Source organism: Euleptes europaea, chromosome 8 (genome assembly GCF_029931775.1).
Source record: "Euleptes europaea isolate rEulEur1 chromosome 8, rEulEur1.hap1, whole genome shotgun sequence".
NCBI lineage: Eukaryota > Metazoa > Chordata > Lepidosauria > Squamata > Sphaerodactylidae > Euleptes > Euleptes europaea.
In genome coordinates this window covers 38,746,836-38,766,619 of record NC_079319.1, presented here as the reverse complement: position 1 = coordinate 38,766,619, position 19,784 = coordinate 38,746,836, and the positions used below count along the sequence as shown (strand labels likewise).

At 41.8% G+C, this 19,784-nt stretch overlaps 1 protein-coding gene across 1 annotated transcript; it reads right to left on the bottom strand.

Annotated features, from left to right (window-relative positions):
- Nucleotides 1–861: 861 nt before the first annotated feature.
- Nucleotides 862–19,381, bottom strand: MYBL1 (MYB proto-oncogene like 1). The gene is made up of 16 exons (XM_056854819.1): nt 19,330–19,381; nt 16,109–16,214; nt 15,948–16,019; nt 15,603–15,695; nt 15,126–15,346; nt 12,351–12,534; nt 11,704–11,778; nt 9,897–9,995; nt 7,096–7,326; nt 6,030–6,386; nt 4,362–4,507; nt 4,056–4,170; nt 3,341–3,457; nt 3,148–3,252; nt 2,025–2,201; nt 862–1,024 (listed from the first exon to the last, which is right to left on the bottom strand). The coding sequence occupies exons 1-16, from the start codon at nt 19,347–19,349 to the stop codon at nt 896–898; spliced, it is 2,247 nt and encodes a 748-aa protein (XP_056710797.1). The 5' UTR covers nt 19,350–19,381; the 3' UTR covers nt 862–895.
- Between the last annotated feature and the right edge of the window lie 403 nt (nt 19,382–19,784).

Below are 19,784 nucleotides of genomic sequence, written 5' to 3'. Positions count from 1 at the left end.
AAGCAAGAGACACAGGCCCTCTCAAAGAACTGGAATGGACTGTGCGTAGAAAGAGATTGTACACAAAAGAAGAGTTACAATGGAGGAAGTGGAGGAGAGCCAGAAGCTATAGTCTGAGGAAATGGTGTTAAAATACTAATTCCTCTGCATGTTGTAAGTGTGCCACTGGCTTTGCAACGCAACAGGAATGTGTGCATGCTTTGTAAGATTGCAGCCTTCAGTTTTAAAATAATAAATTAAACACAAAATGCCCTTCCAATTTACAAAAGCTTTCCTGCTCCTACATGCAGTACAATACATTCAACAATGGTCTCAGTTAGACATTTATGAATACTGATGCTTTATCCTAATAAAATTCAACTTCTCCCTTCACCTCTGTTCTCAGAAGTACCATTCTCCAATAAATATATTTAACACTGTAGTTAAGTCTGTGCAGCATACTCTAGAACTAGTAGTGCAACCTTCTATTATTCCTTTCAGTCTTTCTTTTGTGTTTCTTTATAAAATTGCTACATAAGCAAATGAGCATTTAAGCAAAAGCGTTTCCAAGACGTTGTGTAGGTTATACTTTCCCCAAGTACCTGTAAACCTATTCTACATTAAACATTTCTTAACAAAAGAGTAGAAGCATATTCTAAACAATAATTTAAAAATGGTTTAAAAATAAAGTTATTTCTTTCACAATTTCCTTTAGATTGTTTTAAAAAGACCATTTAAAATTCACTTTTTAAAAAGGTTTACGTATGACAGCTGTCATTTGCTAAAGAGATTTGTTTTCCCTTACAAGGCATCCTTATAAGGCATCCTAAAAGAATCAAAATGTACACCGCTGAAAAAAAATTCAGCATACAGTCTGTAGGAAAAAGGAAAAGGCAGATTGGTACATTTGTACCAATCACAAGATCAGAGCCCTTGAAGTGCTGCCAGTAGCTGTGTAGGTGTTCAGGTATCTTCTTGCTTGCTCAGTCATGATAAGCTGATCTTCTGTCTTCCCATAAACAACAGTTTCCCATTCACAATTTGTCTGTAACACACAATCCAGTTAGCAATTAGTGCGAACAAGAACAATTCAGCCATTTTTTAAATTTTACTTGATGGCCTTAGACAAACTGCCCCAATACCTCAGACCCCTGCAATACTGGGACTGTAATAAAAGCTATTATAAATATTACCAAGAATGTATGCAAAGAATCAATTGAGATATGATCTAGTTCACTGCAGAATACTGCCCAAGTGTGGAGAATTCCAACAGACAGGCAGGGCAAACAGGTCTGTATACAACTCCCATCTACCTCTTCCCTTTGGTTTGGTAGAGAAAGGCTGGTTGGAAATGTGGGAGTCTTGCACAGATCTTCCATTCATTCTAATGGCTCCTTGAATTACCCTTGCGTGCACAGACATGGGCAGGAGGAAGAAAACAGCTCACAGAATCACTAGTCTGAGGGTGCTGGATTGTGGCTTTCCAACAATCTGGTTGTAGTATACTGTTAACATTATACAATGCTTCTTGCTGAAACTTCAGTAGCAGTTAGGCTAACAAAAAGACACATCTCCAAAAATAAACATATACAAGTAGAAGACCCTTGCGAGGGGCATCTAATATTCCCCTGCATCCCCCTCTCCAACTATTTCCTGTTTCCTTTCCCTTGCAGCCCTCATAGCCTCTCCCCTTTCCTGCTTCCTTCTTTACTTTCCGCCCACTAGCCAACCTACCCCTGCCTTCAGTTTTACCTCCTCCTTTCCTTCCCCTGGTAGCCTCTCCCTGGGAAAGTTGGGTGCAGTTGTTCAGTGTCCACTGCCATCAGGGGACATGACAGAGGAGGGGAAACAAGACTTTTTTTCATGGCTGTTTTTGCTTCCAAGTTACAAAGCCATGCAAGAATCTCCCATTCTTTTTTACTATCTAGATCATACTGAAATGCCTAGTACAAGCAGGAAATGGTTGCTGTTTAGAATTTTTTTCCAAAGAATACTTAACAGTCCAACAGAACAAACTATAATACCAAGATAACCTGAATACAGACCTGAAGCATCTTTTCTGTCTTGACATTTTTTGGAGTGCAAGTATTTAACTTTTTTTTCATTGCTACATTCAGCTTTGCTGAGCTGGAATCCTGTTTCTCTGGAGTCAGGTTTCCCCTGTTGTCATGAATTTCCAATAATGGAATCATGAGGAGTGATGTAGTATAGATATTTTCTGACTATATGGGGAAAAAATGTAATAAAATAACCTGTGCTATAGTAGTTCAATAAAGAAAGCTGATGTAGTTAAAATAGTGGACATAACATCTAGAAGATTTGTACCTAGCAAGTCTGTAGTAACCTTAGAAGCATCTAATTAACATCCTTTTTAAGCTGATGACCCTTGAAATAAAGATTTAGACAATATGATTCTAGTGGGGAAGGAGTCATTTTAACTGCAAGAACTATAATTTAAAATGAGCTATGCATCTGCCTGAAACATCTACAGTACACACATACAATTGCTATGAACAAAAGACAACCTATCTGTCCTACAACAACACATCATAACAAGGCAGTCCAGTAAATAAAATAAATATATAAAAGCTTTGTTATCCAGCCCCCAAGGAGAATAAATCAAATGTGCTGGATACTCAAGCTCTGCCCCTTCTCTCCTACCCAGAGGAATCTGCAGTGACAAATCCCACATCATTGGGAATGCCACAGTGACGGCCTCTACACCTGATGGGACCCCCCCTTTCCCCCCAAGCCAGGGAGCCATCCTATGCCGCAGGCAGACGAGCAAGCCAGCTGCCCAGGAGCCCTCCAACATAGCTGGCTTCTGATAGTTCCAGGCAGGCAGAGGGAGAAGGAGGTGATGTGAGCTGCCAGCACCAGCCTTCAGAAGCCCTGTAATTGCCAGAGGCATCAAGTTGGTTGGCTAGAGAGGCAAGGGTGGGGTGAGCGCACTTTACAGTGGCTGACAGGAAGCTGCCCTCTGGGTGGTGCTGGCTAACTGCTGAGAGATCTGTGAGAATCAAGTGCTGAATGACAGAACTTTTACAGTTTTGGTTTAAGATGCTCAACAGCGCCCCCAATTCAGCTATCATCAACAAAGCTCCAGTTAATTGCAAACAGGTTTCAAGTTTCCTCAAATACTGGCATCTTGTGAATCATGCTGCTCACCTGCACGTCTAGCATATTGTCCTCTGTAAAAAGCTGGGCACCAAGCTCTTCTTTCTCCCAAGGTTCCAAGACTAACGACTTCCTGACTTTCTTTGCCGAAGGGTTCTGTGGACAACATTTAAAAGACGAGGAAAGGATTTAAATCGTTCTTATTGTTCTTGCCACCCCAAAGATGTCATGTAGGAAAATTTACCTCTTGTTTGCAGCCCTTATAGACAGACTCCTCCTCTTCTTTGAAGAATATATCTGTTCCAGTTTCCTCTTTTAAAACTTCTCTAATATCTTCTTCCAAATAGGCAAGTGGCTGTGACTAATTAAAAAAATGGCAGAAGACACAAATTCGAAGTGATAGTTTCATGTCCCTATGCTCTTTTTTTCATGTCCCTATGCTCTTTTTTTCTTTTTATAACAGGAATGAAACCATCCCAACGGATGAAGACATAACACAGCTTTATAAGCACATGTGGTGATTCAAATTTTGGAAAACCACACAGAATGTGAAGATTAATATAAGCTTGTCCTCCATTCTGCAGTTAAAACTCCTAAGGAATAATAACTTCCTGTAAAGGAAGTCCAGTTTATGACTTTAAAACACAGTTCATTCTAGTTCCAGGCAGCATAATATGGGAGAAATGTGACAACAAAAATAAATGGCTGCATTTTTTATTATACATCATAAGCATAAGCATCTTTTGAATTTCTGTACATGTTCACACACACAGAAGTAGGAAAGTTAGCCTCCAAGCTCGACTTAAAACTAGGAAGATGAAGCAGGCATAACTAGTTTGAAGCAAACAACATAGACCGTGCTTACATCTTAACAGCATTTCTTCTATTGCTGTACATGTTTACCACCAAATTAACTCAGAGCAAACTGTAAGGGAAATACAGACCAAAATGCTACATACCACAATTTTCAGAGGGCCATATTTTTTTTCCTGAGCAGCTAAAGCATTCTTAAATGGAGTTGGAGTCCTTGGTGTTGTACCCAGAAGAGATCTTCTAATAGTAGGCGTCCTAAAACTATACAAGGGTCAAAAGATGTTACATTGTTAAAAAGCAATGATTTTGGGACAAGGTTTCTTGGGAAAGCCAACCTGTTTTGCCTTTTTTCTATACCCGCAGGTAATTTAAAAAAAATACAGCTCTATTTGTTTTCTGTTAAAAAAAACACACCCCAGTTATTCCAAATCAAATATTTAATATCAACCTACCCTGCATTTTCTTTTTGATCTTTAGGTGTTGCTTCTTTATTATGCAAGGGAGTTGTTATAAGAACTTTCTGTCCGCATATTGGTGTTGATGTAAATGCAGGATTTTCAACATTAAACTGCTCATTTCCAGAACAGGTGTTAAAGAACTACACATAAGACAGAAAAGAATATGAATTGCTCCATGCAAGTCAAGCAAATAGCTTCCTCTTATCCATTTCAGAGTAAATGCACTGGATTCAACAATACAGCCTTTTTTTTTCCTGGTATATATACACACACATTTGTGGGAGAAATTTTATGGGAGCCATGATGTAGCAGAGCACTGGGAGACGATTACAGCATTCTGGAAAAATTCAACTACATCATTCCAGGTACAGGTGATTTTAAAAAACCCTGGCAATGATAAAAGCAGTTCATCTCTGCAAATTACACCTTCAAATGATTGAAATTATTTCAATCAACTTTGTATGTGCACAGCTTTAAGGAGCCATTCCCATATTTTCTGAGCTTTTCTCTGAAGTCAGCAGGGCTGAAACAAAACTATACAAAAGCACTGCAATCTGGTCATTCCTGCCATCAGTCAATTCAAAATATTTGGAGGGAGGGAGCAGATATCTTAGCTAGGGAAGACTCAATCCATCAGACAGAATGAGGAAATCACCAGGCTTAATAACTTCTAAATCACAGTGGAATCAGTCTGCACTTAACTAATTTTCAGTAATGGGCAAAAAGTATATCTATCCAGCTAACACAACCAAATGCATTACTAGCTAAATAAAAGTGGAGAACCCACAAGGACTTGCAGGGTCACTTCCTTTCCCCCACACTATTTCCCTCTTTCCCTGCTCCTGGCAACCCCCATATCTTCTGCTTCCTTTTCTTCCCACTCAACAACCTTCCCTTCAGCCTTATGCATTATTTATTTAATTAATTTATACCCCACCTTTTCCCCCCAGTGGTGACCTAAAGCAACTTATATAGTTTGCCTCTCCTCCATGTTATCCTCACAACTACCCTGTAAGGTATGCTGACAATGTATGCTGACACTGAGTGACTGCTCCAAGGTTATGCATTCATGGCAGAGTAGGGATTTGAATCTGGTTCTCCCAAATCCTAGTCTGACACTCTTACCACTATACCACACCAGCTTCCATGTGGTGGCTGCTCTCAAAAAATAGTTAGTCAACAGGTGGTTGCTGCTTGGCTCAAGTGAGTCATACAAGTCATTTGGGTAGTGAGTTGCTCAGTGGTTGCAGCCAAGTCTGACCCTGATGAGTCCTCTTTCCAGGGCAGGAGGTGAGGGGAGCTGGGTGGCCTGTGAGACAAAATCAGCCCTGGAAAGGGCCCCTTCCCCCTATCCCTGCCTTTTACTTACAGAAACCAGGACTTGAAGCTGGCAATACTATTGTGATCATCTAGCAACACCCACAATAACCATGGAGTTCTCAGAGGGTATCCATTTCTTATAGGTGCTATAGGTGCTGCTCTACCATGGGGGGGGGGTTAACTCCCAATGTATTTTTCCCCAGATATTTTCTGCAGACATGTGGTTTTCCTCAAGTTCACAGAAAGATCTGCCTTGTCTGTTCATAGCCCCAATCTCTGAATTTAGGTATTCACAGATGGGGCCATGTTGAGAATTCGATATATTGATTAATTTGTGCTTACCTGGGAGGGAGAAAATGGTAGTGTTTTCACTGGTGTTTGTTTTAGTGCAATATTGGGAGCATTGCTACATGAGTCATCATTCTGTTCACTGACAAGTGACTGTCCAGCTTTAGGCTTCTTCTTCTTCCGCAAAATGGTAGGGGGACTGCTGAACTTGGTTGCACTTGGGGATGTTGACACAGTTGCCTCTTCATCACTTGTTTTCTTGCCATCAAGTACAACACTGACATTGAATTGACACTCCATGGCCCCAACATTGTGTTGAATCTGCATCTGTTTTACTGGTGCTTGATTGACAGGGGAAGTAGCTGCATCAGAAAGGTCAAAGCTGGTGACGTCACTCCATGCCACAGGATCCTACCATATCCAAGAAACACAGAGGGGAAAAATTATCTGCTACACTGTTGATGAAAGGAATAGTTATTTCAACTGGAAAGAAAGTGTGGGCTGAAATCAGTATCAGCCATGTTGCTGTGCATCTTCCTCCTAGTAGGAACTGACTAATTTAACTTCTGTCCTGATATACAGATTTTACTAGTTTTATAATAGCTAGAATCAAGTCCAGCAACACCTTAAAGACCAAAAGGATTTTTGGGTACAGGTTATTGAGAGTTAAAGCTCTCTTCGTTTAGGATTGCACGTCAATATCGTATTTCCTCAAACATTATTGTAGAATTTTAGTTAATTCCTAACTACAAAAAACTAGCTGTATATGACAGCAAACACTGTACATGATGCTAATGCTAATATGGGGGGGGGGGTAAATTGCTGTCAAGTCATAGCTGACTTATGGTGACCCCACAGGGTTTTCAAGGCAAAAGACAAACAGAGTTGGTTTGCCATTGCCTGCCTCTGCATCACAACCCTGGACTTCCTTGGTGGTCTCCCATCCAAGTACTAACCAGGGCCAACCCTGCTTAGCTTCCAAGATTGGGCTAGCCTGGTCCATGCAGATTAAGGCACTAATATACATACCAGTACATTAATTGTAAATTTCTCTTGTTACATACTCTGAAGAAAAATAAAGGTGTTAATTAAGTACTGAAAAAAGAGCCTTGAGACTTACAGATTCAATGAGTTCTAGTGTCTCTGCAAATTCAGGAATAGTTTGTAGAGAAGATAAAACCGCATTTGCCTCCACAGCCAGATATTTGGTTGGAGAGCTCTGCTGAGTGCCTGCAGCATGGGTTTCCTCTATAGTGTAAAAGTCATTTGCTTGTTCCCCAAGGCTATTCAGGGTATTTGACATATCTTCCATGATGAAACTTCCAGACCAGTTAGAAAAATTTCCAGCTTGCTAAGAATACAAAAAGATATTGCTGCTTTATTGAAATTAAACATGAAAAATAAACCACTAGGGTTAAAAGGATGTCAATAGATAGATTTTGTGTGCAGGTTCCTGTGACTGTTTAGACACCTACTCCAGTAGACAATTGTTTTGTTTCCCCTGTGCTCTATACAAGCTGGGATTCTGTAAAGTTCAAACCAGAAAAAGACTAAATAACTCACCTAGTTTAATTAATACAAACATTGTTCTTAGCTCTTCTAAATTTCAGGGCTAATTCACAAAAACACGCCAATTATACAGCAATATTTTAACAAATGCTATGCAGAGCAAGTCAAGGGCTGGGGCTCAATGGTAGAGCATCTGCTTGGCATACAGAAGGTCCCAGGTTCAATCCCCGGCATCTCCAGTTAAAGGGACTAGGCAAGTAGGTGATGTGAAACACCTCTGCCTGAGACCCTGGAGAGCCAGTCTGAGAAAACAATACTGACTTTGATGGACGAAGGGTCTGATTCAGTATAAGGCAGCTTCATGTGTACACACACAACTGAACTGCTTCCAGAGTCTGACCAAAAAAATGCAAGTTCACTGTGAAATAAAATGCTTGCTTTCAACATTCAAATTTTTTTCTTCTTTGTTGTGTATTGATTTTTTAAAGGAAAAACAACTTTGAGTAAGAGGCAGTTTGAAGCATAGAAAAGAAAAAGGGAAGCCCGACTCTTTTTCCTACCCATCTCATCTGTAGTAAACCACACACCCATATACACCACCCATCTTGGTTGCCTTTCTTTAAGGAACTGGTAACAAGCAGGCCACTACTTGTTCTGATGAATTCACTGGACCAAGGGTAGGCACGGTGACCCAACCCACGGTTTGCTCAAACAGAATGCAGAATGTGAGACTTTCATGCAATTGAACAGGATACAAGAGGATGCCCCCCTTGGGGGGAGGGAACTGTGCATTTAGCCTGTACCTATATCCATGCATATTCTAGTGTGGTGTAGTGCTAGTGTGGTATAGCGGTTACAGTGTCGGATTAGCTTCTCATCCCAGATTCACATCCCCACTTTGCCATGGTTCTTGCTGGGAGACCTTGGACTAGTCACACACTGTCAGCCTGACCTCATTCAGAGGGTTGTTGTGAGGATAAAATGGAGGAGACGATAAAAATGGAGAGGAGAATGATGAAAGCTGATTTGGGTGCCCAATGGGGAGAAAGGCAGAGTAAAAATGAAGTAAATAAATACTAAAACGTGCTTCACGTCATGCCACACCACACTGGGACAGGCACAATGTTGCACATTATGCCATGGAACACGATTGGGAAGTCCTCTGAGCTACAGCCAGGGTCCTAAGCCCTATGGGCAATAGGTACCCAGATTTCTCATGTCCAGATCACGCCACATATACAGCTGAAGTAGGGAGAAGGGCTGATGGAAGGTAGCCCTACGGCCACTACTGGGTCTCCTGTATTTGAGGCTAAGAAGCAGCAAGAAGTGGTAATTGTATGCTCAGGCCCTGTGGCCACTAGATGAGAGGTGGCTGGAGCCTACCAGCATGGCCAGTTACAGGAGACAGGTAAGAGCTTGTTGTAATCCAGCCACATGGCCCTTGGGCTCTTCATACCCATGTATAAGAGCTGGACCACAGGAATCTTTGTTTTCAAAATATTAATTCATGACAGTAAGGGCTTTTGAACTTGATGGTAAATTACAACTGAGCAGTAGATTCTGTGAAGGTGTAAGTTTCTGGAATCCACAGGAAATAAACTTCTGGAGAAACTGAACACAAATCAGTGTGCCTCAAACCCGATCAAATGGAGGTGCAGATATATCTTCTAGACTCTGCCTGTCTAATCTACTAACAAGCTACAATCCAACCACAATTTTGGGATCCCAAGCCAAAACAACTAAATTGGAGTCCAATAGCACCTTAGAGATCAACAAGATTTTGGGGTATACACTTTCAAGAGTCAAAGCTCCCTTCCTCAGATACGAGTTGGAATGGATATTTCTGAGTCCTTATATCCCATTCAGAAGGTGACAGGAATGTTGGAAAGAAGGAACTCAGGTTGCAGAGGTATAATGCACACAGTGTTAGCTTGATTAGCACAGAGGGGAAATGCTAGGGGGGCAGAAAATTAGCATCTATAGTGAGGTAAGAATCCTATGAACCCAGAGAAAGCACTGCAGCAACTGTTGTAAATGCTGCTTTGTGATCTTCCCCTATCTCTCTGAATATCTCATTTATCCTCCCCAATTTGGCCTTGAGATAAAGGAAAGCTGCGGAAAGCAAAAAGTACATAAATGCTTTCTTCTGAGTGTTAAGCAACAGTTAGAAGTACCACATTATGTTACCCAAACTTTGTATCAGCTATTTTCCCCCTTGTCCTACATGCCCAGGGAAGAAAAAAAGAATCTCTCTCATCAATACCCCTTGATTTCCATCCACAGATGAGAACAGGACACATATTAGAAAATTAGAAATATGAAGCCGCTCATACATATAATGTATTCCAGATGGGCTCTACTGCTATTCATCAATGCACCATAAAAAAGCACATTTACTCAAGCAGTTCTTACAGATGAGACTCTCTTTCTTCTGATTTCATTTTCAGCTGACATAAGTAGCAATTCAAGTTCTTTTATTTTCTTCTCTTTGTCAGGATCATCATCAAATGGCTGGTGAAGTATACATATTTAAAACAAGAGACAAAATATTGTATTTAATAGACATCTTTTAAAGTAATAATGGAGGTTTGATTTGTTAAATTTTGCCTCCCTGGACCACAGCTATTTAAACCATTTCCAATTGAGGCCACAATCCTAATAATAAATTCACTAGGTAGCTGCCATGGATTGGATCCTACAAACCACAAGCTGGTGGTGCTCACAAATGAGGATTTTTTCCTATTTCTCTCTTCCTCCAGCAGCCCTCAGACTTCTAAAAAGCTGATGCTGAGACCTGTAGGAACCTTGTGGGTCAAAAAGCCACAAGGAAAAGGGGGCATTATGAAGACATGAAACAGGGTGATCACACCCACCTCTCTCTTCCACAAGGAGAAACTCTGCCAGCAGAGGACAGATAAGTTCGTCCAATTTCTCTCTCCTCACTGCAACCCCCATCCCCCATAGCATTTTGTCTTGTAGGCTTCCATGATTGCTTCACATCAGTTTTTCAGGGGCTTGCCAACCACAGTCCCACCATTGCAGCCATCCTCAGACAACATAAAATCAACCTGCTTTGCCACATTCCATTCTTTGCTAGGGGAGTGAGAATGCAGCTGCTGGACTCTCTTTAACTCCTGGGACTGTTTCCACCACTGCAGCCACCCACGACGGTTAGCGAGTGGCAGCTGTTGGGGCTGTCTCACCAGCCACCAAAGATGGCTGACAAGTGCAGACTGTGGAGGCTCATGAGTGAGCCCACTCCCCACTGGCTTCCACTTTCCCTTCCATTTGACCTGTCACCAGAGGAAGGGAAATCTCTTTACCTGAGTCCACTGGCCCTCCCTCCCCTCCCACTTCCAGCCCTCCAAATTATTTTCTCCCCATCCCCTTCCCAACTGGTTTTCACTCTCTCCTGCTGGCTCAGTCCATCTACTTCCTGCCCCAGTCATTGCTGTTTTTCCTTCTCTTCCCCTGCTCTTCCAAGTCCCCTCCTCTTATTGTCAGCCATCATATAAGGTTGCTCTAACAATGCCAAATGCTACCCAATATTTTTTCACCTCAGCTGTTGTAGTAAGGAAAGTCAGGTGTACAAAACATGAGAAGAAGCCCCTGCAGGGGGCAGCAAAGGGAAGGTTAGTTAGATAGGAAAGTGGGGGTCCACCTTTGTTCAATAAGTGTCATTCCTAGTCTGTCACCAAATGCTTATTTTAGGTCTCTATCCTGCTTCTTCTCAGAGCAGCTCTGTCTCTCACCTTTCTATCAAACTGGTGAGCACTCACTCTGCTAACATCAACACCATTCAAGCTTGCACAGATGGCACTTTTACTGTTTTGATTGGGGGTTTTTAGACCTCCCCCCACTTTTTTTTTTACTTTTCAGATTTTTCTGCAAATCTGGGGATTTCCCTAAGTTTGTAACAATGCCTCATCTATTTGTATGTGATGCCATTGTATAGGGTTTTTTAAAAACAAAACAAAAAACTTGTACCATGGGACCAAGTTTGGAATTAGAAATGATAACTTATGAGAAATTGTGATTAGTTATTCATTTCAGTTACACTGTTCCAGGTCATATTCCCAATATACTGTGATCTGTAGAAGTTCCCTATACGGAATACTTTTATACAAAGCCTTTACATTGTAATACATTTTGCAGTTCCCCAGCTGCAAAGAATGCCCTTTTTTTTTTTTTAAGTTTAGAAAGTCAGTAAAAGAGTTACCTGAATAAAGTTGGAAGAAGTCGGAACATGGTCAATACAGTTGCCTTCTGATGACATATACTGGTATCCTGGGATCTAACAAGTCATAATTGTTCTTTATACATTCTTTAGACAATTTTCTTATGTATTTTTCAATGGTAGCACACTAAATTTTCATGGGTTTATTTTAAAAACTGATCATCTTTTGATATATAAATGAACACCCAGGGCATTAAATTAAGAAACCAAAATGCATCACAAACATCAAATTTCTGCAAAGACAAGAGCCCCATGATGAAATGCCAAGCTAAGTTTTAAAAATGTATCAAATAAACAGGTCAGCTGTGGAGTTCTGAAAACATTTTGACTATTTAGTTCCGAAAACTACAAAAAACATGCCATCTAAATCTGTAGGCTTTTATGGTGTGTTTTTAAATTGTGTATATGCATATACCTCCCTCCAAACTGCTCCTTTCAGGAATTTACATTGAGTACATTCATAACAGTATTTGCTTTAAGAATCTAATTTTTTAAGCATCCTCCAAACAAAATAAAATATTTTTTCTACTGTAGCTTTCTTGCAGTATAATAAATTCACCTTCCTCCCATTCTCATTAACAGTTTTTTTTTAAAAAAATTATAAATACAAAAATCTTTGGAAAACTTACATGTCCCTGAACTGGTATATAAAACTGATTCTGGTTATGAAGATGATCATTGGAAGAGCAAGTTCTATGTGGCAGTTTTGATGAACAAGGCCGTTCTGTCTTGATTCCATCTTGTAAATATCCTTCTTGTTCAACTTTTCGTCTCATAGTAGAGTTCCAATGATTTTTTATTGAATTGTCAGTCCTAAAAAAATTACAGGGCATGACCAATCCAAAATTAAGAACATTTAAGTCATACCGACTTCAACAGGAAAACGTTAGTTATATGTTAAAGGATTAATCCTACACAATTATCTGGGAGCAAGGCATATTGATAAAAGTGGGACTTCTCAGTAAAAACACATAGGATCAAGGATGTAAGTCTCACTGAAATCAATGAGACATAAAAGTGCTTAAACTTGGCTGGATTGTGCCCAAAACCTAGAAATTATATTGATTAAATATTGCATAGACTCAGGAACTGAATTAAGTAACTTACTCATGGTAGAAACAATGGGAATAGGATACATCTATTTTTATAAAGATAAAAAAATACATTTCAAGACTTTCCCAGAATGAAGAAAAATTGTTCCAAATATTTCTAAACAGTGTGATAATTTTAGCAAAGTACTAGTTTTCTATCACAAAAAATGGGAAAAATTCATTACGAAACCTGCACAGGTAGATTTACTGTATTTTTCTTTCTGTCTGAGTCGTATAAGAGACGCTTGTGAAAGTCTCCTAAATTTCAAAAGGAGGTTGCTATGTGGCAAAGTGACTACTGTTTACTTTTTTAAAAAGTTAATCCCCCCAGGCTTCCTTACATTCCAAGAGCTAGTTTCATTTTCTTTGGATTAAAAGGAAAGCCTATTATTTCAATAGCCAGCATTAACCACAACTTAAAAACCTCAAACACCTATTTACAGATGAATTATATAAATTAAGACTTTTGAAAGTGAGAATATCACATACACTTCCCTCACATTAGTCTAATTCTGGTTTTAAAAGAGGACATTCATGTCCTTGTGAACAGACTCCAAAATAAAACAATGTCTTTGGAGACAGAACTGTATGGTTCCTTACTCAGCAGGAGGAGATGGCACACGGTCATCTTCATAATGTGAAACCGGATGCATTAACAGCAGGGTTGGAAAATGGTATGGCTGACCAGGAACAAGGAATGGGTAGGGAAGATGTAGTAGGGGCTGGTACAACGGGCAGGGGGAGTTGGATTGCAACCCAGAGTTTGGTAGAAAATGTGGCACAATTTGTTGAGGATACATGGAAAAGTCCTGGGGAAAGCTGGATGGGGCCCTGGGACTGTACGGCCAGAAAGGGGCTCGAGGCAGAAGAATTTGCCGCTGGTCTTGGAAAGCCCCCCTCACATTAGTCAATGGAACAAAGCAAACATCAGTAAGTATCTCATAATCATACTATTAAATATGCAGGAAATAGTCTAGGATGCACCTATTTTCATCAATCAACAAAACAAGTTAAGAAAATAGAACTAGAACTTTCTGTTTCAGCCCAAGGCTTATTTGCAGACACTTCCCTGTACAGGAGTAATAAGAGCATCCATAATACGGTTTTTTATATATGTTCACATCCAGACCACTCAGATTTTACTGTTCCTGAATACAACCCCACTTCAGTTTCTGAACCGTATCATGCAACTCCAAAAAACAGCTAGTTGAAAATAACCTCTAAAATCCAGATTTTACATAACCCCAAATGAAAGGTGAATTGTAGACAAGGAGGAAGACTAAAAATAGAGATAGAGAAGGTACACAGCACATAATCACCAAATTGACAAATCCTGAAAATTCCACTGGAAGGTCATATTTCTTGGCTCTTATTTCTCATTTCACCCTAGAGTAACTGACACAATTTGAAAGCCAGTGTGGTATAGTGGATAGAGCAGGGGTCCCTAACTTTTTTGATCTTGAGGTCACCTTCGGAATTCTAAAACAGGATGGTGGGCACAATGACAAAATGTAAGGGAGTGAGGTCATGAATAACTCTAATAGTAACTCTTTAACATTTCAGGCAGATGCTCTGTTTAACAGGATGCCTTTTAATGTGACTAGCTAAACAGAAGAAGACCCACCTAGCCCTACCCATTTTCTAAAAGCACCTGGTGGGCACCAGGAAACGTGTTGGCAGGCACCATGGCGTCCACCGACCCCACACGGGGGATTCCTATGATCTGGGAGACACATGTTCCAATCCCCACTCTGCCATAGAGGCTTGCTGGATGATTTTGGGCCAGTTACACCCACTCAGCTTAAAATAGAGGAGAGGAGAATGATGTAAGCTGCTTTGGGTCCTCATTGGGAAGAAAGGAAGGGTATAAACTAAATACATAAATAATGTGCACCCTAATTCTGCACCAGAAGTGAGGTGAGGCTGCACGTCATGCCGGGTGGGGGAGTCATAATACCGCTTATACCAGGAAAGTTCTGTGTCAGGAGACCACATGCCAGACACTTGAAGAAGCAGAGAACAAATATTTGCATGCTGGCAGCTGAAACCAAGAGGCCACAGGGCAGTTGATCTACCACACACCCCTCAGTCTATTTCAAGCCACCAGGATGTGGTTAGGTGATGCTACTATATTTGCATGTCATGAAAGCTAGGATTTAAAGATACATAGCAAGCAGTAAATACTTAAGATGCAGAATGACTGTTGCATCAAAGCTATGATACTAAGGTGCTTTAATTTGGGTATAAACTTCACAAATCTAGAAATAATTTGCTATTTGTATGTACAGTATACAGCGGTAAATTTAAAAATACCTTCCAGGAAGCAGTTTTGCTATTTCAGCCCACCGGTTTCCTAAACGTTTGTGAGCTTCATAGATGATTCTATCCTCCTCTTCAGTCCAAGAAGATTTTTTTACCTCAGGATTAAGATGGTTATGCCACCTTTCTCGACACTGCTTCCCTATTCTTCCCTTTAAGTGCTTTGCAATCAAAGACCATCGCTTTGGACCATATTTCTGAACAAGTTCAATAACCTAGAATGCAAATTGATCAGAGACACTGCTGAAGTTAGCCTGTCAGGAAAAGCATCACAGTCACATTTATGATATTTGGGCAACAGAACTTTTAAGTACACAACAATGGGACTGCAAATATCTATAATATGAACCTTTGCTCATTTTATACCTCCTAAGTCTGAGACAGCCATAGAGCAAAACAAGGTAATGCACTGTTGGGTAACCCTACAGTACTTAAAAAAATTATTATTCCAGAACAATGTAAATTATTTACCCGCTGATCCTCTTCCTTAGTCCAAGGACCTTTAATCAGTTCTGGGTTTAAGACTTTCTGCCATCGATGCTGGCACTGAAAATCAGAACGATTCTGCAGAAGAACAGGGAAATTTTTTTGTTGTGCATCATTGCTAAATCAGAACAGCTGGGGGAGAACTAAAGTTTGAACACATAAATTAAAAAGATCTTACACATTGTGGCTTGGGTCAACCAAACTACAGTTTACCTTCTATCCAGAACTCGAAAACCGTGGCTGAACCATGCCACAAACCAGCAAGGAAAAATGGAGAGAGGGAATGAGGCTATTTCATGTATGTCTGAGCTTAGCTGAATTTTAACTCACTTGTAGATGACTAGCAAGGAATGTCCAATCACTCGTCCCATGCTGTTCCACTAGTTTTTTCAGCTTTTCATCCTGTTAAGGCACAATTTTTAAAAACCCTGTAATAGCCACATGATGCCAGATCCACACAGAAGGAATACCCTCAATCAGTTAAGACTCACCTCATCACGTGTCCATTTTACTCTATTACAAATTTTCTTTATGCATTTTTGTTGTGGGACTTCATAGTCATGATCTGCGTAGTGAAGGTCATCATCATCTTCCTCACTGCAAAGTGCAAGCTATTATTAAGTTAACATTGACAGCGAAACTATGCATTTGTAACAGCTCACTGGAGATGGAGATACACCCACCATATCTGTCTTTTAAAACCCAGCTGAGTTTTCAAATTACTAGATTTACCTTCATCTGTAGCAAAGTCTTGCTAAGTCAAACAGCAAGAATCAATAAGGTCAGATCAAAATGTGGGGTTGTGAAATATCCAAGAACCAATCTGAAACAGTATGGACGTTTCTGAACTTAGCATAACACTAAGTAAGAACAGTTACCGTATTTTTCGCTCCATAGGACGCACCGCTCCATAAGACACACCTAGTTTTCAGAGGAGGAAAACAAGAAAAAATCTTGTTTTCCTCCTCTAAAAACTTGTCTTATGGAGTGAATGCCGGCTGGGCGCGTGCGCGTCGGGACGGCGCGAGCCGGCGTTCCCTGCCCCGACGGCCAGCTGGGAGGCGGGCGGGGCCGCACAGAGCCAGCTGGGCGTGCTGGAACAACGCGAGCCGGCTTTCCCCACCCCGACGGCCAGCTGGGAGGCAGGCGGGGCGCACAGAGCCAGCTGGGCGCGCTGGAACGGGGCGCACAGAGCCGGCTCGCATCATTCCTGCGCGCCCAGCCAGCTCTGTGTGCACATTCACTCCATAAGACACACAGACATTTCCCCTCCCTTTTGAGGAGGAAAAAAGTGTGTCTTATGGAGCGAAAAATACGGTACTCTGTTTAAAAATAAGGCTCACTTCTTGCTGTATAAAAACTAAAATAGGTAGTTACTGGAACACCATGCACACATGGACAGGTAAACCAGGCTGTTTCACTGGCAACATTACTTTTCCTTCATGGAGACAATTCCAAAGAAGTTAGGCGGGAAAGGGTAAACTCTTTTTCCCCTTCATGAAAGTGACGTGTTTAAGAAAAATAGATTGTTGGGATGCAGTCTTCCAATGGCAACACTCTGTTTGTCACATCTTATTAAAGAAATTAAACAGTGAGTAAATTGTGACCTTTGTTCACCTTGAGAGGCATGCGCCACCTGCTGGCTTAATAAAATACTTTTGTATGTTTCTCTCGTAATTATTCTCTCATTCTCTTACTTTCTTCTGAGAAACTCAGTCAGTAAACATGGGGCTGCTGTAGTTATTTCACAGAAAATTCCCACTTGTTTCAACATTAACAAAATAATCAAATCTACAAGAATCTTTGATTCAACAGCACTCCATATCAATCATATTAGTTAACTAAGGGATTAAAGAGACCCATCCTGTATATGAATAGTATTTTTTCTTCTTCACAAGAGGATTCAGCCCCCTTGTTTGATGACATCATAACACATTGAAAGCCCAGATTAGCTAGGGTTTTTTCCCCTATCAAAACATTTGGGGACAAAAACAAGTTTTCATCAAAGGCCAAAATTATGAAAACCTAAATATTTTTTAGAAAGAACAGCTATGAGAAGCGAATGAAAATTTTCAATTTTATAGTGTCCACTTTAAAAGCTTTCTAAAGGATGTTCCATAAAAACATTTTGGACACTGACAGTATATATGAAGTGTAAGCTAATACAGGCAAAGACATATAGATAACCATCTGTACACAGCTATAGTGAGTAAGAGCTTTAATGCTTGTCCGACAACTGGTTTGTGTACGTACTGTGGTATCTAACTGTTTATATACTTATTTACAATAAGTAAATTCTAATGCTTAGAATTAGCACCTTTTAAATTATATTGTAGAGCTTCAATGCAAACCATGACTTTAACAAGTAATATAACCAAGTAATGCAGAATGCTTAGGAATAAAGAATGTAATACACAGACTTAAGCCATTTATTGTTATGCTTGAGTGATACACATTAGCCTTCTCTGTTGTTCTTTACGATGTGCATTACTTTTTCCTAAGCCCATACTTAGGCTTAGAAAACATACTTAGACGTACTTAATTTCCAATGCTTGTGTGATGACATCATATCATTCAGTGTTATGCTACTCCATGTCAAGTAATTTCAAGTGAGAGGCCATGCCCTCAGGACCACTGATCAGTGACTACATTTCTACGGTACATATAGCAATTAGCCATACATCTTTAAAACTGCATCAGAAAATAAACATGCATCCGTCAGAACATTCTTACTATTCACAAAATTCACACTATGAACATCCCATTTTATATTCAAGAAGCCGCACATTTGAGGATTATAGCCTGATCCTGTCCATATTTTACTTGGAAGTAAATTCCACTGATTTCAATGAAAGTTGCTGCCTGCCACTGTGGCAAAGCATAAGTCCGAGCTCCTAGAAATATTAGCCGGCTAGCTGACGAGGTGCCTAATATAAAGCACGATTCAAATCAGGTTTGATCTGTATATACACAGATATTCGCTACCAATTCAGACCAAGCTGCCAAAGTAGAAAAAGTGAATCAGGTTTCAAAAACAAGCACACTGCCCTTTGTCACTGGACTAACAGAAGAGGGACTCCCTCCCCGCCCCAAAAACACTACACATCTTAAGATGCAGGTTCGGTTTTTCCTTTAAAAGTCTTTCCACAACGGAGGGCCAAAGAAAGGCTCCCTGCCTCGCCTTCTCTGTTGCCATCTCCCCGTAAAAACAGCACAAATCATTATTCCCACCATGTCCACTCAAGCAAGAAAACTTCGCCTCGGCTTACAGGCAACCCCACTATCCTCTCCCGCGTGTGCCGACGGCGGTCAGAAAAGTGACGCTGGGCTAGAACAGCAGGGCCACGCTGCCGTGACAAGGCGGCCCGGGTCGCCAATAAGGAAGCCGTTTCAGTCCTCGCGTGTCAGGCAGGGCCAAACACAACACCGCCAGGAGGAGGAGGAGGAGGAGGAGGAGGAGGCCGGGTCAGTTTCCCAACGGGGAAAGAGACGGGAGTGGCGGGCTCGTGCGGCAGAGAGGAGAAGGGAGCGAGTCGATCGCCCCCACAAAAACTGGGACTTGGCCCTGGAAAGGGGCCCCGGGGGATCTGGGCGGCCGGCGAAGGGAGGGCTGCTGAGGGGAGAGGCAGCCGCGAAGATGTCAGGAGGGCCGGGCCGAGTCCTCCTGGCGGAGACGGGCAGGCGTCAGGGCAGGGTCCGTGCGGCCACTCACCTGCGTGGCCTCTTCGCCATCCTTGGCGCGCACCATAAGGCGAGGAAAGGCGAGCGGGGAGGGTCACCGGCCGAAGGTCTCTCACGCAGCCGGGGGCCGGCGGGGCCCCCCTCCCCGGAAGGCGAGTCCGGCGCTTTAGCCGCGGCCGGCCCCCCGGACGGGGGACATGGCTCTAACCCAGACCCTGCTGGCGGGGAAGGGCTCGGCGTCTGCGGCGTCCTCCTGCCGGGCTGCCACTTCTCGGCCCTCCGGCGGCTCCCTCTGAGCGCCGCCGCACTCGCTGGACGGGCTACTTTTCTTCCCCTTCGTCCCTGCCGCCGAATCTCGCGCCCAGCCTTTTTCCAGAGCCGCCGTTTGAATCTGCGCACGCGGACTGGCGTCCCATTGGCTGCTGGGGGCAGCACGCGGCCAAGCGGAGGGGCGGCGCGAGAGAAGGGGGAACGGCCAGTAAGGGA

Bases quoted from the DNA above. Each gene is read 5' to 3' on its own strand.
- MYBL1 (XM_056854819.1), bottom strand. From the start codon at position 19,349: ATGGCGAAGAGGCCACGCAG. The intron at 11,779-12,350 runs GTAAGTTTTCCA...ATGACTTGTTAG, and splicing joins ATATACCAGTTCAGGGACAT to ATCCCAGGATACCAGTATAT. The intron at 6,387-7,095 runs GTAAGTCTCAAG...TGGATATGGTAG, and splicing joins CACTAGAACTCATTGAATCT to GATCCTGTGGCATGGAGTGA.